Source organism: Apteryx mantelli, chromosome 13 (assembly GCF_036417845.1).
Source record: "Apteryx mantelli isolate bAptMan1 chromosome 13, bAptMan1.hap1, whole genome shotgun sequence".
Classification (NCBI taxonomy): domain Eukaryota; kingdom Metazoa; phylum Chordata; class Aves; order Apterygiformes; family Apterygidae; genus Apteryx; species Apteryx mantelli.
In genome coordinates, this window is record NC_089990.1 from 21,002,026 (window position 1) to 21,024,610 (window position 22,585).

The 22,585-nt window shown below is 40.6% G+C and overlaps 1 protein-coding gene across 1 annotated transcript; it reads left to right on the plus strand.

Annotated features, from left to right (window-relative positions):
• The first annotated feature begins 565 nt into the window (after window positions 1-565).
• On the plus strand, window positions 566-21,991 carry VSIG1 (V-set and immunoglobulin domain containing 1). Its single transcript, XM_067304003.1, has 8 exons — window positions 566-614; window positions 3,956-4,119; window positions 10,110-10,217; window positions 16,578-16,776; window positions 18,410-18,565; window positions 19,254-19,373; window positions 20,266-20,398; window positions 21,808-21,991. The coding sequence occupies exons 1-8, from the start codon at window positions 566-568 to the stop codon at window positions 21,989-21,991; spliced, it is 1,113 nt and encodes a 370-aa protein (XP_067160104.1).
• Window positions 21,992-22,585: the final 594 nt, after the last annotated feature.

A 22,585-nucleotide genomic window follows, 5' to 3' on the forward strand; every position in this document is an offset into this window, starting at 1 on the left:
GAACTTTTTGAGATGGTTCATACAATACTATCGAACCCTGACATCCACCCTGAGATTATTTGGGCATTTGCCATCCACAGAAATATCAGATGCAGAATAAAATCCACCTAAGTCCATAAACCTGATCCCAATAGTAAGTGATCCAAGTAGCAATCCACCATGTTTGTTTTGAAGAACCTATCACCGCATCACATCGGAGGTGAGCAAGAGCCTGGAAACACCTCTCTCTTCCAATTGCACCTTTTGTTGTACTTAGTGGAAGTACTAATGCAGGCAAATATGGCTGCACCTAGGTAAAGGTGGGAGACTCCAGCCTTCTCTGATTCAAAGGTTTATTATTAACAAAGCACTCATTTACTCACACCCCACAAAATGGTTTTAGCTGAACAGTCACACCACTAGTCGGAGAAAAGCACACATGTGATAAAGGAGAATGAAAGAGCTTATTGACGTGTTGATACATGGCTGATAAGGAAAACAAAAACCCACTTAAAAAAAACCCAACAGTTGAGTTTTAGTCAAAGTCAGAAGCAGCATCTAGTCTCTTTTCTTTCCAGACTTCGAGATGTTTGCAACAATGCTGAAGATACTTCCCGTTCTAACCACCCTTGCAGGTAAGAAAACAAACTGATTCAAATAACACTGACATAAAGGAACGGGTTGAAATTAGAGAGCAGGCAAACCTGGCTGGCAAACCAGAAGAACATTCAAGATTTATTTCTAGATGGAATAAAAATTATGGCTATAATGCTATACCATCTTGTGGAAATGATGAAGCTGACCACTCATTGAGTTTTTTGCTCAGGAATACAGTTTTAGCTTTGCTTACGGTAAATTAATGCTTTGCTCTAAAGCCAGGAAGAGGCAAAGAGCTCCTGCCTAGACCTTTACTGTTTTGCAAGTGTTTCAAGGTTAGGTTCTCTCACTTTTGGGTTTTGTCTCCTCCTGATAATATCCATGGGAAATGATGCCTTGGTCCAACTCTCACCAAAAATTAGGGGGTGCTTAAGTTTTAGCATGCAAATAATCCTTTGGATTTCAATGAAGTTAAGCAAGGACATAATACATTGTGGAATCGAGCATTTATATGGTATATTACAGATTATATATTATTCATGTTTCAAGGACATTTCTCCGTGCTAAGCCTTCTTTTTAATATGAACAGAAATAGACATTTTAAGTCTAATGCTACAAGGTGAACGGCCTCTGTAGCCACTAAAGAAAATAGAAGTTGGTTTCCACACTTTCTCTTCAAGATGGAATTTTCTATTTTGGATTTCACAGAAATATTTTAAACATTTGCTCCTGATGTTTGCATGATATCTCTCTCACACACACATACACAAAACCCATAGCTTTTTGCCTTAGAAATGAAAAGGAATTCAGTGTTAGTACAGATACTTGACAAACAACAACCTCTAATTTTAAAGTTCTGGATTTAAGACTAACACTACGGCCATACTGAGGGGAACCACAAACTGGAGATTTTGCAGCAAAAGGTCAGTAAACTTATATTTATTTTGTTAGCATTAAAAACCTGTAGTGACTTTCTCTGTAGCAAGCAAACGGCCTCACAGTGATACTGAAGAATGAGGAGACAGATCAACTATTTTTAACAACAGGTTAAGTTCTGTTCAAATTAGCCTTTTCCCTAAGTTATTTCTTAGTCATGCACTTTCTCTCACTTAAACCAACAGGACAGCATGTATGAGATGGGATTATTAGTTTGAAGCTGCAAACAGTGAATTAAATGCAAAGCAAAACTCCCATTAACTTCCATGGTGTGGGAACAGGCTGTGTGGGTCCGGTCTGCTCCATTTGCAGTCAAAAGTACTACCTTACTACTAGTGATGGCCTTCAACAGCCTCGCTGGACAAAGACAGTCTTATAGGTCTCGGCTTTATAAGTTTACTAGAGCTGAGCAAAACTATGCCTATTTCAACTAAACGTATTTTATTCAAATATACAGCTTCATGGAAACTAGCATGTTTTGTGGAGTCATTTACACTAAAATTAATTTCCACTGGAAAAGCTTATAATGTGCAGGCTCTGTGGCACTCCTGGCTTCAGCAACAGAGAAAGATGAAGGAAATATATGGTGCAGATGACTGGAGAATGAATGTTTCCAGTAGAATGTCATAGCCCTGAAAGACCATCACTTTACTCCAATGAAGATCAGAAAACAAATACTTCCAGTAAACCTGAAAGTATTATTGTGGCAAGAAACTATCATCCTCTGGCCAGCTCTGGTTGTTAAAGTTGAGGAGAACAGTGAACAGAAACACCTGCAATAGTATTACATGGATTTTATATTAGACAACAATAACGATTAAGCTATTGTGAACTCACAGGACAAGCAGGACTTCCAGACAGCACTGAGATCCTTTCTTTCCCAAGGCATGATCAACATGAATTTAGATCAGTCTGCAACCATTCCCATGAGACTGTCCTTGCATATACCTTGAAGCTTACTTGCTGCAGTTTGAGCCCACTAGTTCTCATCCTAGCCACCACAGACGTGGAAAGTGGATTATTCCTTTCTTCCTTGCAACAGACTTTTAATATTCAAGCCATAAAACAAGGAAAACAGGCTTCTGCCCCAAAGAGTTTAGACTCTAGGTTCAGATAGATTTACATATTGTAGGAGCTGATGAATCTGGAATATTTACATGGTTAAAAATGCTGAAATAATTGATATTTCTTTTTTAAACAATGTTTCCTATCATATGGCTGATAATCTGAGCAAAATACTCTTTTTGGTGTTACTGAAAGTTCTGCTGAAACTCTCAAAGGCAGCACCCTATGAAAAGATGCATAGATATTCCATTAAGATAAGAATATTTTGCATGTTTTGCCTCTATCATTCATACATCCACAGGGAATTATCTAACACGAAGTTCTCACCTCAGTCATTTTACCACAGAAAGTTCCAAAAGACTTATATTTTCCAGCATGTTGAAAGAAATATTTTCACCTTCAGAATTTTTAGACAGTAGCTTTAAGACTGGACTCAACAGTCTAGCAAAACCCTGAAATCCAGACTTTTATTTTTACTGAGAGCTCCAGCTTTGTTGTCATGTCACCATTTCTACTAACATCAGTGGAGGACAGAAAGGGATAAACGCTGACAGATGGTGCACAATTCCTGTCACTAACGTGGCTCTGTAGACAGGACCGATCAGAGCATTATGTGAAAAGGTTCGTGTTTGCTCCCTTTTTGTTCAGAGCACGCCAGAAAGGGTTGATCAGGTTTCCACAAAATTTCTCACAAGCTACACAATAAAAGCAATTCCGAAAGTTTAGTTTGAAGTTTGCAAGGCCAAGGGATCAGAAGAGAAAGACTTTGGCATATGAACACTAAGACAAAAGCAAAATAAATAGCAAAGGGAAATAGGGCAAAGCTGCATGATCCCAAGCTGGGGGAACGCAGCAGTGTTGATGAGTCAGAGGTGGGAGATAAGAACATAAGAAGAAACAACACGGTCTGTAGCAGATGGTGACCCACAGGTAAAGAAGATGAGGCCTCAGAAGGATAGCTGTGAAAAAAGAGGGTGAGAAAGGTGTAAAAGAGGGCTGGAGACAGCTGTGAATAAGAGTGGGAAGTTCAGGAGCATGCTGGGAGTGTAGGAGAAAGGTTTGGTTTAGCTGCAGGCTCTGAGTGAGGAGACAAGTCTCTGCAGGTGAAAATGAGTATTTTTTTAGGAACTCTTTTTTTGGGGGGGAAATATTTGTTTTAAGGGGTCAGAAGTTCTGGGGGATTTATTTCTTTGTTAGTTTTTACTCACTCCCAGTTTGTTATCACTAAAATTTCCACACAAAGCCCAAGGCAAACCGTACTGAACAGAGAAGCGCTGGACATGGGCAGGTTTCTCTCCCGAAGCCGGGTGTGAGGAGCCTCGGCCCAGCTGATGGGGCAGCCCCAGCTGATGCCTCTCCCCCATCCTCATTGCGGCAGGTCTCGGTGTCAGCAGCGTTGTGGTGACCGTTCCGCAGAAGACAGTGAACGTCACTACAGGTGGAAATGCAACTCTCCTCTGCACATACACGAGCTCTGAGACGCTGGGAAATTTCTTCATTCAGTGGAGTTTTTACAGTGCCAGAGAGAGCCAACTGCATACAGTAAGATATTTATTTATTATTAATATGAAGATATATTTAATATATCCGTTAAGTCCTTATAAGGGCCTTTTTTATACCACCTTTGCCAAGATTCTTGTTACATTTAATAGTGTTTTCCTCACTACAGACCTGGGAGGCAGGTAACGTTGGTATTCCCGCCTTAAAGACAAGGGACCGAGATGCAATGAAATTAAGGGCCAGATGCACAAAGGCATCTAGGCTCCTGGCATGCCTGAACTCCTATAGAAACTTATGGGAACGTACAGCCACATCCACAAAGGGATTTAGATGCTCAGATGCCTTGCTCCAAGTCACGCAGGAAGCTTGGAGTGGAGCAAAGGCCAGGTATCCAAAAACCACGCTAGTGCTCCAGCTCCTAGACCAGCTCCTTTTTCTCTTGTCTGGCAGATAACTCCTCTGTTGCGACGGTTGCCTCCCTGGTAAAATGCTCTTGCCTCTGACAGTATGTTCCCCATTTAAGGGTCAAATGAGAGCTCCTTGGCTCAGCCATTACCATCAGTATCGCGCAGCTCAGTAACAGGAGCAGCACGTAACAACAGACTCTCCAGAAATTTGTCATATCAGGAACTCTGCCACAGCAAACTTGGTTAGCGTTTTGCAGCACCCCACGGGTGTCACTGCGGTAGCAGAACAATTATAGATCAAAGGCAAATGATCCCCGTCTTCCTGAGTCCCCAAGAGGCAGCGGAGCCAAACGGTGCCTACTCCCAGCGGCACCAGACGATGGAGCTTAGCACGGAGACGGCACCAGGCTGTGAAGGGCACCAAGTACTCAAGAGCCACGTGCCTAAACTGCTGCCTGGGGCTCCCAGGCGGCTGTAAAGACCTGGCAGAGCAGCCTGGTCTCGCCTGGAAGGAGCCGGGGATGGGCTGTGTAACCTCCTATAATATCTACTCGCTCCAGTGCCCACACTTCAAGAGATATCAATTAATCCCATGTTTTTTGTGGTGAAACGAATCCCTGAATCCCACCCCGAGTGCAATACACAGCTATGTCAGCAGGCGTTCTGCGGCCACCTCGTGATTTCTGCGTTCTGCCCTCGTCACGGGAATACTGATGCTTATGCTGAAAAGCAGGGCCAGGCCGGAGGCTTGCCGAGAGCCTTGTCCTACTGGATTCAGCAGTGCTCCCGTGAGCTCAGGCCTGAAAGGTGCTGAGCAATCAGCAACACCCTTTCCTTTGTAAGAAGAAATGCTGATTAGAAGTGTTACTATATCCTTGAAGACGACTGTGATTTTTTGAACGCCCTGGTGCTGGGCTGGTGCCGGCGAGACAGTCGGTCCCTTTTCTCTCCCATTGTTTCCATCTTACAGCTAACACCTTTCTTTGAAAAGCTCAAGCCTTTGCTTGGTGTTACACCTGAGAGTTGATGTAAACAGATCTGACCATGGTATGCTCCACACGGATGATATTCCTGTCAGGTTTAACAATTTCCTAATGATATTATGTTAGAAGGTTTGCCATCACTGACAGCTTCATACCTTTTATTTCATTTATAAATTACAGCAGGATGAGACTGTAGTTTGCAGAATGTACAATACGTAACATCTTCGGCATCAAACAGAAATAGCCCAAATGTAAGAAATACCAATTTAACGTAAGACAGGGGAACGGCTCACCCTACTGCAGCATGTCACAGCCATTGCTAACGACTGTATCACTGATAAGTACAAACAGGGGGCCCACCCCAGCCTCTGACTCTCACTAAATGCCGGACTGATACATGAATGACTTTGCCTGACTAATTGTATGAATAGTCATTACTCATATCATTGGCTTTCTTCAAGTCAAAGCTATTTTCATAAATAGAGAATTATTCATGAAAGGGTGGTAGCTTCAGATTTCCTAATTAAGTTGTACATGGTATAATAAAATTATACTATTATTCTTACACTATATAGTATAATATGACCAATTTTGGTCCAGTGTGTTGTATCATAAATTTTAATCACTCATTCAGGTGGGAGGTACAGCACTGGGAGAGGATTAAGCCCATCTTCTCCAGATTTGCTTAGGGTCTCTCTGTTTTACTTGCATCAAATTTTCTATAATGCAAGACAATAAATGAAATACATTTTCTGGTTACAACCAAGAAAGATAAGCAGACAGAGCAAACTGCAGTTGAAAGTAAGCTTAGAGGGAGAATCAGATACTTTCAAGAGATCCAGGAGGAGAAAACTATTTGTAAACTGTGACCAGCGATGAGAAAATACCCCCTGAGGACTGTAGGAATAAAATGCTGTTTGTGGTTCAGAGGATATTCAGCAAGAACCAACTGCTGGGGGGCTACTAAATGTCAGGGAAACCTTCTGGATCAATCCCTTTAGCGCTCGCTCGCGGCTGCAGCTCCCACCGACGTCAGTGGGAAGGTTGTGCCCGTGAGGGCTGTAGGAAACACTACGGGGAGAAGCTGGCATTTGAAACTAATTTCATTCCAAATTCACTTTCACACCACAATACGCAGGCATTTGTAATGGATGGTTTGCATTTTACTTAGCCCTGTATCTTTTTCCAGCACAGTGACTCCTTACCATTTTGCACCCATGCACAATAAAATTAACTGTGTTCATACAAACACTGAGAAGAAAAGACTGTGACTGCCTGTGGAAAACAGCCTTTTAAGGAAATTATTCAACATGGTTGAACATGAAATCAGATTTTCAACCTCTGTCTAACACAGAGCAATAGAAGGTTGCTATTTCCATCTCAGACCGGTGGCTTTTGGGGGTTTCAGAAAGGATGGAGCATGTGAAAGCATGTCTGTTTTTTCTGCCAGCAGTTTTAACAAAAAATAATCTCTCTTTCTACAAACCTGGCTTTGCCCTAGTTGTTTGGCGTGTAGCTGAAGTTAAGTTTCATATTTTGTTCCAAGTAGGAAATATATGCCTGGCAATGGAGGAGATTGCCTGCTATGGCTTACATTGCTTAAATTAAAGAATATTAAAATGGCAAGTCAAAAAAATATTTAATATACTGATTAGTCGACAAAAGCATCTGAATTGAACAAACTGGCACAATAGTTTTCTGAATACCAGAATAGTAGCTTGCATTTTAAGTGGGATGAAAATTATTTAATTTTATCAGATTTTTTTCTAAAAAATTAATTAAATACATAAATATTTTCTTATAAATAGTCCATATTTTCCCTGAAAAGATTGGTTGAAAATTCTGGTTTAGTTCATAATTTGCCATTTTTTCAACAACTAAATGGATAAAATTTTCAACTTCCATTTTCGCAGCAGAAAATGTCTGCCAAATATTTTGAAGACAGGATGAAACTTAGATCTTTTCAAAAGAATTGCAAGAAATACTTATTCTTATTCCATCTGTCTTGATGACCCTGTTATTCATGTGACAGGTGTATCTGCAGCAATAAGATTAAGGAGGGGATGTTCTCTTTAACAGGAAAAAATCATCTTGATTCTAATGAGAAATGTTTATTTACAGAATTGGGAATATGGCCCTTTTTCTCCACAGTGGCAGCAAATAATAGCGCAAACTATTAGGATTAATTAAGGCATATTTATGTCATTAAGACGCTTTAAGCCCAAAGCATTACTGAAAATGAGCCTTAAATTACTAGATTTTAAGACATAATATATAATAAGCACAGAGGCCATAGGTACCCTTTCTGAAAAGAATGTCACAGGATTTTACACTGTCACTTATATTATAGATTTTGCAGTGTTTTGAGACACATAAGCTCAGGTACGGTCCTGTCTCAAGTGAAATCAATAAGATCAGGATCAGGACAGGTGCCAGCATTAATTTAATGCACCAGAGTTTTCAGTAGCAGCCTTTACCTTGCTGCAAGGTCAGGCAGTGCCGTTCCTTAGTTCACAGGCCAGATGCAGAACTACTTTAGCCCCGGTTTTGTGCAGCCGGCTGGTGCTTTTTGCTGTTTGTTCTGCTGTTTTCATATCCTGTTCCGCTTTGCCCACCTTGCACAACGCTGGCGCAGGTGCTCGACAGTTAAAAGCACCGACGGTTACACAGGAGAAGACAAAATACCACAAACCAGCTGTTCACAGACAATATGATGAGACACGAGGCAGCAACCAGCGGATTGACAGGTGTTCGCAGCACTCGTTTGCGCTCAGTGCAGCTATATATAGTGTGTGCACGTACATCGTTTTATTAACTGGAGCCTAACTTCTCATCCTGAGAAGTTTCTCCAGTGTTACACTGTGCCAGGAAATAATTCCCCTTATTTGAAATAAATACTGTAAATACCAACGAATGGAAAGTAGGATGCCATGCGTATTTTTAGTCTTTCCTTCTTGCCATTTACTCCTTAGCAATATGTCTTTTCAACGATAATATTTTATTTTTAAATAATGATTCCCAGCCAAGGACCTTGAGAGCTTTCCAAATACTGAACAATCCCCATTTCACATACGGACAACTGAGGCAAAAACTAGTTATTTGTTTCACGCCAGGTAACACAGTACATCACAGCCTGGCCTGGTTCACAAGCTAAAGTCTCAAGCCCTACTAAGATCTAAATCTGTGCTTCATTTTATGCACTGTGAGTCACTTGGCTGGCCTCAGTGGAAAGCACATAACTAAGGGTTTGAAAGATTGAAGCCTGCTGTTGACTCTGCACAGGCGAGGCTGCAGCCTTGCAAAGCTAAACACAACTCCTGAACCTCACCAGAGCCGCACCTTGAACCTCCAGCCCAGGCCACCCACACTGAAAGCAAGAGAAATTACCCGAGACACTATGTGGCCACCCAAAATATGCCCAGTGCAGTATTCTTGATGGGAGTTTTAGATTAAATACTAGACAAGTAAAAGAAATCAGTTACTGCCATTTGTAGGAGAAACAGCAATTATCGATAGATGTCTCACAAAAATGTTCTCTAAAAAAAAGTGAGCTTGAAATATTTGTGAACGGTGACACCGACACCGCTTTGGTAAAGCCACTGACTGGCAATTGGGAGGGAAAGAGTGTTAACAGTATGTAAAAGCAATAATATCTTCTATTTATTTTATAAATTGGCTTTCATCCTGAAAGAGCCCTGCATTTTCCCCATATCTGTACTACCAAGCAAGTATCACTCAGCGGGAAGGGAAGGAGGGTCTTGTTTATAGTAAAACATATACAAGGGGCACATCGCGCTCTTCCCCTACGAGAAGTGCAGTTGGATCTTTCTAACCAGGCTTTAAGACCTGATGAACCACTTTCCAAAATCTTCACGGGAAGGAGCAGGCTTGCGCCATGTGGTTCAGGAACGGGGGAGAGGATGGGGGAGCCCGAGGAGCAGCTCACAGAAGGGAACTCACTTTGAAAAGCGATGAAGAAGAGCAACCCGAGCACAGCCATCTCTGCTCCTTCCACCCTGTAATCCTGAATTTGATTAATCCAGATTACCAGCAGTCCCCACACCAGCACAGCTCTGCTGCTGCCCATCACAGGACAAGGTGCTGGGTTACGTGAGAGCCATGGGCCACCCAGCCCTATAAGAGAGTGCAAGGTTCCCCTAAAAACTACTGGAAGAATAAATTTCTCCCCATGGGATAACAGCAGCGGTCAAGCTTTCCAGAGTTTACTGAGACCCCATCACATGCTGAGCAGGGGATTACTGTCTATTACCTGTTGGGATCTCCTGGCATGGGTAACGGTCTGCACAGACGGTCAAATACACTGTTACACTGAAGCAGACAATAGTGAGGACACAAGGAAAGTGGAAACGAGTAGAAAATGATCAGGTTGTAACTTGTGTGTTTGGAGCAAATATTACATTAGTCTTAGTTTGTCTAATTTTGGATAAAACTCAGAAATAAGATTGTACTGCATCCTCGTGCTGTGGCTGAGGGCTTGAGACATCTTCTGCAAACTCCCCTGAACATGAGGCACCCTGCCATCACTTCAGGGGAGCTGTGCAGAGAGTGGGCTCTTTGCTTTTGGGGGAACATTTAAAGTCTCATTCAACTCTTAGACGAGCACATTTCTACTCAAATACAGCATTCCCCGTGTGGCTATATTCAGAGTATGGATGAAAAGTCAGTCAGTCATTGTCAAAAGATGGTGTATGTGACAGATGCACGGGGAAGATGTAGCTGGACACACAAGGTAAGAAAAAAAAAAATCCCCACAATCTTAAGGGGAAAAAAAAGAGCTAAATAGCTTCTGCTAGATTTATGCTGCTATGAGAAAGGAAATCTTGTGCTGGATTAAAATCCTAAAACTAGCACATGGACTGAAATGAGCTGAATAAGAATTTTTAACTCACCCTAATTTTTATTGCATTTTCCACAATCAAAATTATTTGAATGTAGCTGCTGTTTTTTTCCCACAGCTCTTCTAGGTGGCTGAACTAGCACTTGATGCTTTTGGCATATTCTACCCAAAGGGTATCTGAAGGGCATGTCTACATACCAGCAGCCTCTGGGTTTGAATGTGAGCTGGTCTGAATAACCCAATTTTTGAGGCTAGATATTTACATGCCAAAAAATACTTATCCTGGATCCTGTTTCCAGAATATAACATTTTGAGATGTGACGGATACAGAGGAACTCCAAGGTGACTCTGAATTGGTTTCCTCTCAGCTGTGAGCTGACCCCAGCCCCAAGCCATTCCAAACTTTCTTTGATTTTAGTAGGATTCTTGTCTCACCACTAAGTAGGGTACAGCCAAAAGTAAAGGTCTAACAATAACTGCTATGGAGCAGCTATATCAAATGCACCGAAAATGCATGTTTGTGCTTGACGTGCTGTAGAAATTACTCACTAATAGTCCAGCCACAAGGATGAAACTGTGAGAAGGTGAAAGAGCCGATCCTCAAAAGTAGTTTGCACAAGTAGAAGCTGCTGAATGATTAATTCTCTAAAACCTTCTGACTCCACCACTTTCTCTTTCTACCAGTGCTCAGTTGTGACAAGAGGCTTCTAGTCATTATTAACATCTTCAATTACCCATGCAAAAATCCCAGTACTGCAGGGCATAATATTCCTGCTATAGTCTGGCAGAGCAGTTTCAACAAAAATGTGTGAAAAGAAGCTGCAGATGAAAAAAGGCATTTGGGGCCAGACTTAGTCCCATGACACAAGCTGAAGAAACCAATGCATGTGTGAGCATTTGCTTCCTTATCTGTCTGAGTTCAGAACCTGGGCCTTCGGCTTTAATTAACACTTTGAGTGTGCAGCATTTGCTCTCTAATTAGATGAGAAGACGTTTAAGGGAGTGATGAATACACTTTTTTCCACTGTTGTTATTTTATAAATTCTGTCTGTACTCAGAATTCAGGAAGAGATGATATCAAACTGGTAAAGTTGTTAATATTCCCCTTTGTGCTTATCTTTAGACTTTAACAGTTCTTTTTCTAGTAGTTTGAGAAAATGCCAAACAGAAAATGCTCAGTAACGGGGCCCTCTGAATGCCTGAGCTGTACGGCTCCGCAGGAGAACACTGTGAATCAGAATCAGATGGTGAATACATCAGCCTGAGGAAACGTCATTAGACAGGATGCTGCAGTTTTGCATCTGCCAGTGGGGGAAAGTGAGAAGGGGCTGGAGGAGGGAAGACAGGTATTTGAGAAGGAGTCATGTCCTCAAACAGCCTCACAGTCAGGAAATCGACACAACCGTGGAGGTTAAGCGGGACATTTTGAAACCCATCTCCAAGTACATCTCCTTTTACCAATTTGATATCTAGATGTATGAGGCTAAACAGCAATGTGATGAGACCAGGAGATGGGGGTGGGAGGAATACTGACCTGGAAATTATGAATTAGTCCATCCAAAGACATTTGAAAGACACATATTTAGGCAAATTCTAGTATCTATTGTCCTGTCACAAGAAGAGAGAGGAAGCAGATGGAGGCATGTTTCTTCTAATTTACTGCCTGCTTTTTCACATGTCCCCGTCACCCTCCATGGAAGAATAATTTTCCATGGGCGAGAAGTTGCATAAGGAAAACCTGCAGGTGGATTCCTCATTCTCTGCCAAACATCTGGAAGACTCTGAAGATCCCAAACTCAGCATGAGCTTTGCCTACCACTTTCTCTTCAGGCACATATTTTTCACATCATCACACAAGGAGAGCAGCTTTTCCATGGTCAGGGGGAGGAGAAGAAATGGACCTGTGATCTTGTGATCTTGCCTCCAACATCTGGAGTGTATTGAGATTACCAAGATTTTCTTCCACACTAGTATAATAATTCCCACCACCTTATTCAGTTTGTAACCTGTGCTGCTCAGCACAGGTACAAGAATAAGTGACTCAACTGCCTTGGAAGTCTATGAGCCCAAATTTCTCTTGGTTACAGCAGAAACTGCAATCTGGAAAGGCAGAGTAACTAACTCCATTGCCGTAGAGGGCTGGGAAGGAAGAGTGCTGCCATCTGCGGCACGAGCCAAAGCCTGGCCCACCGGTTAAGGAGCCAAATGAACTGCAACCCCTTCTAGAGTCAGGGAGGCGCTTTCTGGGCAACCTGGCTGTTCTGCAGAAACGGGTGTATCAGACTGGGGAGTTATTAGGAACAACATTTTTAGGAGTGATAGCATGGCAATATTTTCTGTCAGTTACTTGATTAGTCATCCCAGGCAGCTGCTCCCATGAAATGTGAAAAGGCGTCATTATACAAAAACTTGCATGAGCAAGCTAGCTAGTAATTAGAAGTAGCAACCATTACTGCGTCCTCAACACGGTTTTTACACTGGTAAATCATCAACTTCACTAGAGCTGCTCTTGATTTGCTTGAGGACATAAGGTGTTTATTTTCAGAGAAGCACAGCAGATTTCTGTGTTATTTTTTACATTCAAGATGCTGGACTTTAAATATATTTGTTACATCAAATCCAGCAAAAGTTTAACACTGACTAAATTTACAGTTTTCCCATATAAATATCTTAGGGACATTTTAGGTAAAATGGAAAGAAACGTCAATGAAATTTGTGTTTGTGGGAGGGGATATTAGTTGTCAGTTGCTAAAAGAAAGTGTTCTATATCGTCAACAGAAAATAGGTTTTTGACTCTTGAAACAGAACATAAACATTTTTGCAAAGATACTAATTTCAGCTTTTTGTAAAGCACAAGCACGTACTTTTCAAGGACAGTATACAAATAATCCTCTATACAAGGGTTTAAAATACCTGTTTTGAGAATATTGTTTAAAACAGGCTATGAATTGACAGTCAGTTCAGTGAAACATATTCCTCTTAAATGAAATTTCCTGTGTACACAATCCAATCACACCTCTGGGACAAGATATACACTCAGTAATTAATCACAACATTACTCAGCCCTTTTGGTGTTTGCCACCTTCCTTCAGGCAATAAACTCCAGAGCCAGTGAGATAAGCATCGTACAGGAGCAGAAGAATAGAGAATAGACTGGAGCCTGCAGAGGATATGAATACATTTCCTTAAGATGTTCCACTGCATTTATATGTTCATAGTATAAAAAAAAAAAAAGCAGAAAGACTGTTTAAATCCATAAATAGAACAAGTATTCTATGCTGTGTTGACACCTGCCTCAGATTTAACAGTGTACACAACATATTTTCTCTGCCTGCATTCAAACAGAAAGAAAGAACACAGGGGATTAATTTTTCGGCGCATTGTATGAGGGCTTAGATACATAATTCACCCTGACTCCAGAGCAAGTAAACCGCACCCACATGGAGCACTTGCTCTTCTATTTTGTTTACTGGCATGCCTTGACTGCATTTAAAACTCATGGCAATGCCAGACCTATTTCCAAGGAACATGTAGAGATGTACACGGAGCCGGTACTCAGTGGAGCAGCTTCTGCTATTGTTTTCTCTCACATTAATCCCAAATCCCTCTGAGGTAGACGCAGAGTAGAATTTAGCCCCTTTTTTAGTCATCAGGCCTTTTAGTAGGATATAAGGGGTCTGCCTCCCCTCTCATGCTGCTGGAAGTCAGCATAACTTCACTTCGGTCACTGTACAACATAATTTCACATTAGTGTGAACAGTTGATGGAGGCTCGTCCCCACTCAAAGGGATGTTATGCTGCTGAGATGCAAATCCAGACTATCACCACTGAGATCCACAGAGGAACCTCAGCGTACAAGGAGCCCAAAGTCAGACGTCGCAGTTTTTGTATCTTCAGATTCTTGCAGGAAACAGTGTATAAAATTTTGCTGTTGCTTATACTAGGATACATGCAGAATGAGACAAGTGTGGCTAGTATGCTTTGTAATTACCGGCATATCAGAGAATTCAATTTGATCCATTTTGATGAGAGAGAGGCTTAAACCAAATTCCTTGTTTTGAATAGTCCCATGTACTTGGGGAATATGAGGGTGGGCATCCAGACACTACTTTTGCAGTAGAGATCCATCTCTAGATGTTAGCAAAGCATATAAGCACTTTTAAAATATATATACCAGCAGAAAATTTAAAGTACTGTTGCATGCAAAAAATGGAAACTGGAGAGTCTCTCTGGCTGTTTTGCAGACTTTCTGACCTAGACTGTCACTGTGCTAACATTAGACCTCTTACACATGCTCAGCGCAACACCAGGTTCTCATACATTTGCAATGTAGTCGGGTAGCTTTGGCATTGAGGTCTCTGCATCAACTGTACCCAGTGTTTGTAACCATGGGGTAGGGAAAAACAAAGTCTGGCTGGAAAGTAGACACCATTGCACTTGAGACAGGGCCGGGCTGCAGTACCAGAGCTGCTGTGCAATCTGGGTTTTGACCTTCATTTCAAAACCTTATCATTGCATAAACTAGCTGTGCTCTGGCAGTTTTAGGGTGTAGCTTGCCTTAAGCTAACAAAGGCTTTTAGATAACATTGCTTAAAGACTTCAGTCAACACTGTATCAGGGTGGATAAGTGGAATTAAGAATGAATATTCTCAATGCAAAATACAATCAGTTGATTTGCAGAGTAAAGCAAATTATACTTCTGGCCTGGCAATTTGCAGTGTCCCTAAAGGGAGGAAACTCAGACCAAAAGGAAATTTTGATGCCAATCAAGAGTGAATGACATTTCACTCCAGGTTGTGAAGCTTCTTTCCCACAAATGTTTTCCAACTATTCCATGAAAAAACAAACTGTCAGTCCACCCTCGATAAATATATTTACATCATTGATTCTGCAATACTGTCAGTAGGAAAGACAGTAGACATATCCGTGCCCCAACCTGTAATTCCATATGGTTACCACTCACCAGCATGAAAAAAACAGTGAATATGCTGGAACTGTTCACTTTGCCTAGATGATGGAGTTTGTGCATGCAGAAACTGGGAAGCATGCTGCCTATCCCAAATACTACGGTTTGGGATACATATACAATACTATTATTAAAAGTCTGAGAAAAATAATTAATATTCCATAGTTTTCCACATTAACTCGTTCTTTCAGATCTCAGTTTCACGGCAGAACTAGACAGGACACAGTATATGTACTCCTTGAGAACTATTCAGATACATCCCTATAGCAAGTGAGATATCGCAGCTCCTAAGCAGACTCAAGTCCCAGGTCTCGAACTATGAACCAGTCTCCACAATGAACACAATTCTACCCGTCCTTTGTGTCAGCAGACAACAGGTTTGGGTTTATAAGCTTATGAGAGCAAATTCTACTCTCACAATGCTGCTAATCACAAATAGTGCTACTGAAGTCAGTGAAAGCAGGCAGTGTAAACCACTGCATTTTTATCTGGGAGGAAATGCTGCATTCTAGAGAGACAAGCTTTTATTCTTGACGCCAAATAGGTGCCCCTCAAAACAGTGAGGCCAACAGCTATTCTAAACTTATATCGCTGGTATAAATTGGGAAAAAAACCACAAGATGTCCATGACATTGGCTCTGACCCTGATTACACAAACAAGAAGAGCATGGTTGCTTTAACTGCATGTGTGATGATTCTGCTGGTGCTTTTGCGCAGCATTTTTATTGCTTCCAAATTTACTTCAAACAGATCAGGTGCCTTGTTTGCTTAGGCCTATATCTTGGGGATTCATTTCAGTTCTCTGTTTGCTAGCTTCTATATTTGGAAACCTCTGCAGCCATCCACTTTATTCAATGACAGGTCCATCCCTGTCCTATGCTTCTATTGAACTGATTATTAATATCACAAACTATCTGGGCTTCAATTAGTGCCACTGTTAATTATGCAAGACTTAGTGTTATTACACAGATTTGTTATATGATGGTTAACGGTCTCACCTTTGTTTTTTCAAAGGTGCCAGTCTGCGACTGGAGTATCCACAAAGAACTAGTTACTGTCATTTACACAGTTAAAAATTCCTGTCCTGACAAGCTTGTCCTCTAAGAACCAATAGAAACATATATTCAAATATACCCCATTTTTAATCTCAGTGTTTTTGGGTGAGAGGGCAAGAAAGGGGGTGACCTTGCTCAGCTTATTCTGAACTCAACTATATTCCAGTTATGACAAACAAAGTGGCAGCTGAATCTCTTGTTATCAAACTTACAATTGATTTTGTGTCACAGATCTATTATTATTCAGGAGGAGAGTCTTATTCCTATGGAGAATTTAAGAACAGGATCAAAGCTGCAACAGGTCCAGGGAATGCCTCAATAACAATCTTCAACATGCAGCCCTCAGAAACTGGTTCTTACACCTGCGAAGTTTTCAGTCCACAAGGTGATGCTGGACAGAGTCAAAAATCAGTGATTGTCAATGTGCTGGGTATGTGCTTTTCCTCTGTCTTGTGGCATTGTAGTTTTCTTGCTTTATTATACAATACCGAATTCAGGCCTCAGAATATTTAGGACCAGAGGGAATAACATAACTGTGATGTACAAGACCCATGATGCAGAAAAAGAGCTCATTTATAAGTTGACACGGAGATCTTTTCCTGCTCCTTGCTCAGGAGGCAGACAGGGCTCGTGGTGCCCTCTAGCTTCCAGACAAAGCAGACCACATCTCATCTCAGCAACCACCCCTGTTTGTCCTGCGACATTCTATGTCCAGATTCACTTTGCTATCTCAAACAGCTACCTAACATAAGTGGGTAGCTGGAACTATCCAACTTCACTAGATTTTTCAAAAAAATAAGTGGCATTAAATCTGATTACAAAGTCCTTCTAGTTGGGAGCAACAGTCATTCTCTGGAGCCATTACTTCTAGGATAGCCCAGCCCCAGCAAAGACCAAAATTTTACTGAGGCTTCTGGTAGGTCACGGTGACCTGCATGAAGATCACAGTAAATCTAAGGAGAGGCAGCGGTACAGCCCAAGAGTTCTGGCTCACTCCCACTCTCCAGAAACAGTGGAAACTTAGTCTGCGTTGGAAGTAGTTCTAAGTAGCACAAAGTTGGATGGAAGAAAGCAATAGGTCAACCATGACAAGGCAGGACAAAAAGTATGAAAAGAGTGGAATGAAATATTTTACTTGCTAATACAATGGAAGTCTGTATTAACCCCATCTAATCATTGTTTTCAAATTAAGAATTCATACCTGGTCAGAGTGACAAGTCAAAGGTGTATGAGAAAGTGATTCCAGGAATATCATTTGTCCATCTGCCAGGGATAAAAAACAGACATGTGTAAATACACTCCCTGAAAGGTCACATTGTCAAAACATAAATATTAATTCTCAGCTAAAATTCCCCAGAAGAATAGTAATTCTTGGAATAGTTAAGTAAGAGGTTGTAATTTTCACACAAAACCCAAGAAAGGTTGTTCACTTATGCACAAGAAACTGGGTCACGTTCACAGCTGATGTAACTCTACTGATGGTATTCTACAGAATCACAACAGCATATCTAGAGGTAGGAGATTAAAAATAGTAGATGTAACTGAGCGCAGAATAGTCTCCTGTGTGTGCAAAGTGGAGAAAATGCTACCTAAACAGATTTTTTTACAACTGTAGTTGATTCATTTCCTTCACAACTGCAAGATATTGAAGAATCAGGCATTGACCCTCTCTCTTTATGTGGAAAAGCCCCCGTATCCCTGAAGGAAATGACACTGTTATGTGGCAGAAAATGATCTATGATGAATAGTGACTGGCCCATTATAATTAAAGTAATTGGTAGGCTTCCAGCCTAGCATCTCACCATCTCCATATAGCATTTAGTATGCAAACGCAAGAAAAGATAATAAAAATGTATCCCAGACGATATATATGTACATATATATATATTTATTTAATATTTCTTAAATCTTTATGGGAGAGCATTTGGTCAGATCCATAAACAAGACACTGTACCTGGGGCTTAATTCTTTATTTACAGCTGCACAAGAACAAAACTTGATGTGGAAGCCTGCAGCCTCCCTGTGTTCTCATGATGTCTATTCTCCCTGTTGTTATTTTACAGTTAAACCATCAAAGCCTTTCTGCAAAATAGAAGGAACAGCTGAGAAAGGCCATCTAATCTCTCTCTCATGCACATGTGAAGAAGGATTGCCTCAGCCTACTTACCGCTGGTATAAAGTAGATGAGAATACCCTCAAGCCTGTGACTGAACAATTTAGTACGTAACTAAAGGACTGCCATGCAATAGTCAAGACCTGCAGTTTAATAGTAACAGCCATTGATTTCAAATTCTTTGTACCATATAGGGTAGTCAAAACTTCTCCTCCTCTTTTTGTGTTCAACATCACAAATTGGTATCTTTACTTACTCAAATTGCCTGACAGCTGTCACATAAACACAGGATTTTGGGGAGGTCTGTTCTGTGTAGCACGTTAAAGTCCTGTCTATAACATTACTTTAAATTGTTAAAATGGGAGAAATGATTATGCCTTTACACCTCCCTTTCCTTGGAATTCTGACTGAACTTCTTCTCAAAATAACTCAATTTGTCATTCAGCTTCTGACCTCCATTCTGAAAACACCTCAGCACCTGTTTACATTTTCGAGATTACATTGACGGTAATATCAGTGTGGGTAAAACACCAGACAGACATATAAAATTGCAGGGTAGGTGCCTACTTCTCATGTTTTAATACACACATACAGAATCCTCTGTAGTAACCTTCAAGGAAGGTAAATGTTTTCAATTTAAAGAATATAAAAAAGACTAACGAATAATAGGAAAACCTTTTAGCTTGTCCTGTTTTTCATCTTTTAATAGCTCTCAGTATTACTAACTAAAGAAAACCGATTGCCTCTACAGTGTACAAACAGTCGTCCATGTACGTGCTCTCTGTTTGTCACAGATCCAAAAACTGGGGTTCTTATCATCGGCAATCTTACCACCTTTGAAACAGGATATTACCAGTGCATAGCCAGCAATGTCCTGGGGAACAGTACCTGTGAGCTCGACCTAACTACAAAGCGTAAGTTTAATGCGTGAAAGCAATCACATATTTGATGTATGACATAATCTGTTTGCAGAAAAATGCTGTAACAGCTTTAAAATATAGATTGTTTGAAATAAGAACAGTATTGGCATTGGATAGTTTTCATCTAGTTATGCCAAGGGTTCATACTGACCTAGGCAACTCATTTAACATCTCCAGCTTCTTTTCTCACTGGCCAGTAGGAACTGAACCTGGCTCTGACTGCAGAGGCCTTTGGGGGGAACTCACAGATATGGAGCTTAGAGCAATTTCTTCCAGTCAACAGTCCCAGGGGGTTCCCCCTAAAACTCACAGCCACCATGGAAATGTGCTAGTGCATGGACTGGGGCACTGCAGATGGGACCATTATCTCAAAGGATTGCAGTCATGAAAAAATACCTTATCCTGACTATTCTCAGGCAGTGGCCAACTGCACCTGCATGCAGATTGTTCAGGTAACCAGTAAAATCTAACAAGAGCCAAGCATGCATTGTATAGCCAGCCACGAAATGTGCCCTTGCAACTGTTACTCAATTACTCAGTGATCTATAAAATGAAAATTGCAGGCCAGAGCTAGGAGCTGTACTAAAGTGGAAATAGAAGTGTTAACAGTGTTAACAACCTAACATTTCCCTTAGGCAGCCATAAACGTGGGGTTTGTTGGTAGGGAGCTAATCATCAAGACGGGAGGCAGCAAAGGTCATAAAAGCACAATTCTCTCCTAGAGTATCCTTGGCCCCTCTCTTGGAAATATGGATTTTAGTTTTTAGTTCTTTGAACCCAGTGACTTCTTTCTGCTAACAACCTCTCCTCTAAATTTTTATGGCATTTTGCTACATTAATACTTTTTTTTTTTTTAATTCAAGTATTCCTTTATTTTTCTTTTCAGATTCAGATGGTGGTATTGTTGCTGGAGCATTAATTGGAGCAATTGTGGCAGGTGTTATCATTTGCATTATTGTCTGGGTCTTAACCAAGAGGGAAAAGAAAAAGAAAAAGAAGTCATCAAGTAATGAAATGCAGTAAGAATTTGTTTGCTTGATTTCAAGACAATCATTTCTGTAAAGCAGTGATGATAAACCAAAACTAAAGCGAAATATATTTACTGTAAATGTTTATGGAGGAGTAAATAACATGGGGCTTGATAAAACTTAAAAAGTAAGAATATTTATTTGTGTGACTTAAATTGTTGCTCAGGTAACAGAAGCTGCCATTGCCCTCTTCCCCATATTTACATGCAGTCACCACTTAGCAATATCTGAAATAGTAAGTAAATGTTTTTTAAACAACATAATGAAAAAGTGACATCTTGGAAAAAACAGTGTTTAATATTTAAAAGTTAACGGCGACTGTTGATGGCACACAGAGGAAGTTAAAAAGGTACTGCAGCTAAAGGCTCGCTCAGCAGTTAGACTGGGCTTGCACATTACTGGATTTAAATACAGAGGGCTCAGTTCAGTGCTAGGAGAAAGTTTCAGGGTGTCCAAGACTTAACTGGTAGATGTGAAAAAAGGACTATGGGACACCTGTTTTCTTCTAAAGTGGCAGCTGGAAGACAGATCCAATACCTTAAGGAATCTCAAAAGGCAGGGGACACCTAGGTTTAGGAAACAGAATGGAACCAGAACGTCCACTGTGGTCCTGCTCTGGCAAAGTGACTTCCTCTGTGCTTTGGTTACTCACTTCTCTTTTAAATTGCCACATCATCGGGACAGGGATAATCTAATATTCTACACACAGACTGTATTTAGCCCCATGATATTAATGATAAATTAATACATGCAGCTGAGACCAGAAAAGATTATTATGTCCTGATGCAGCTTTAACATTTTTGTGCTAGGATCCTAATAAACCTTTCTGCATTGAATTAATCTACTAGCATCTGATATTTTGTACATGTGAAACTACTTAAATATCAGGAGTTGATTTATTACTGCTTTGACAAACTAAATAGAATTCATATCTGTTACTAAAAATATTTTTCTAGATTTCAGTTTTTTTATAGCTCTTTTCTGACTCTACTCTATTGTTTATATATTTGAATGGGACAGCAGATCTGCATGCAATTTCCCAGAAAGTTCATGCCAAGCAGTTTGTTTTGCTAACTTCTTCTCAGTCACTGCCAGCAGTTTCCCATTCTGCTTCCATGACCTTGCATTTAGCCATATTAAAATCCATTTTATTCTAATGGGATCAGTTAAACCAATGATGTAGATCGGTCTTGTTATCTAACACTCTGTCAATCTCTGTGTCTTAGCAGCTGTGATTTTATAGCCTGTGAGGGCTTTCAGGTACTACAGGAACAGAATCATAATAGTATGGGGGTTACCATTTAAACAACAAAACCACAAAGACTCATTGTTTTCAAAGACTGTAGTGTAGGTGGGATTTCAACACATGAAATCACAATCCTCATCCTGTCTTCCTGCAGAGTAATGACTCAGAAACAACCCAATGCAGAGTACGTTCAGGTACCTAATGAAGAAAACATACCTGCAACCACAGTTCCATCAAGCAATGCGACAAATGAATATCCTGCTCTTGAGGAAACAGCAGCCTCTGGGACACCTGAAAACGATGAGAAGCAAGAAGTGGAAAAAGAGGAAATAGCCTAGAGTTTTAATACAGTTTTCCTCATCAGCTTTGGATCCCTTTATAAAAAAAAATTATTGTCACTGAATTAGCATAGCAGCGTGACCAAAATTTAAACCTGCATTTGTATTGTGAACAACTGGGCAAGAGATTGAAAAGGATTCACTACATGCAGTTTGCTAATAACAAACATTTGGCCTTTAAAGTTAACCAATTTTCATTTATTATCTAGTAATATAAAAATATAAGCCTAAAAAGACTATCATCCCCAGTTATCCAACCTATTTTGCAATACTAGTTATAAAATGGTTTGAGCCTTGGACAAAGTAGGAGCTTTCCAGTCAACTATTTCTAATGCTGTGTGTATCCATATAGTTCTGAACCACAGCGACCTTCTTCAGAAACAGTGTTGGCCAATCTCATGTTTCCTGTGCAGCGAGAACTACCATCATGACTCACACTTTACAGTGTTTAAAGACCTGATCTTGCACTTCAGAAGTCAATAGAAGTTTCATCAGTGTCATCAGAAGACAGAAACAGATTTTGAGGCCTGGCCCAATGAAATCTTATGTGTCTGAATTCCACGTAAAGTTAAAAAAAAATCCTGGAAACCTCTG

What these genes read in the sequence shown, in the direction of transcription:
- VSIG1 (XM_067304003.1), top strand. Translation starts at nt 566, where the DNA reads ATGTTTGCAACAATGCTGAAGATACTTCCCGTTCTAACCACCCTTGCA. An exon ending in GCCTGTGACTGAACAATTTA is followed by an intron (nt 18,566 to 19,253) that starts GTACGTAACTAA and finishes TGTTTGTCACAG; the next exon opens with ATCCAAAAACTGGGGTTCTT. An exon ending in GCTCGACCTAACTACAAAGC is followed by an intron (nt 19,374 to 20,265) that starts GTAAGTTTAATG and finishes TTTTCTTTTCAG; the next exon opens with ATTCAGATGGTGGTATTGTT.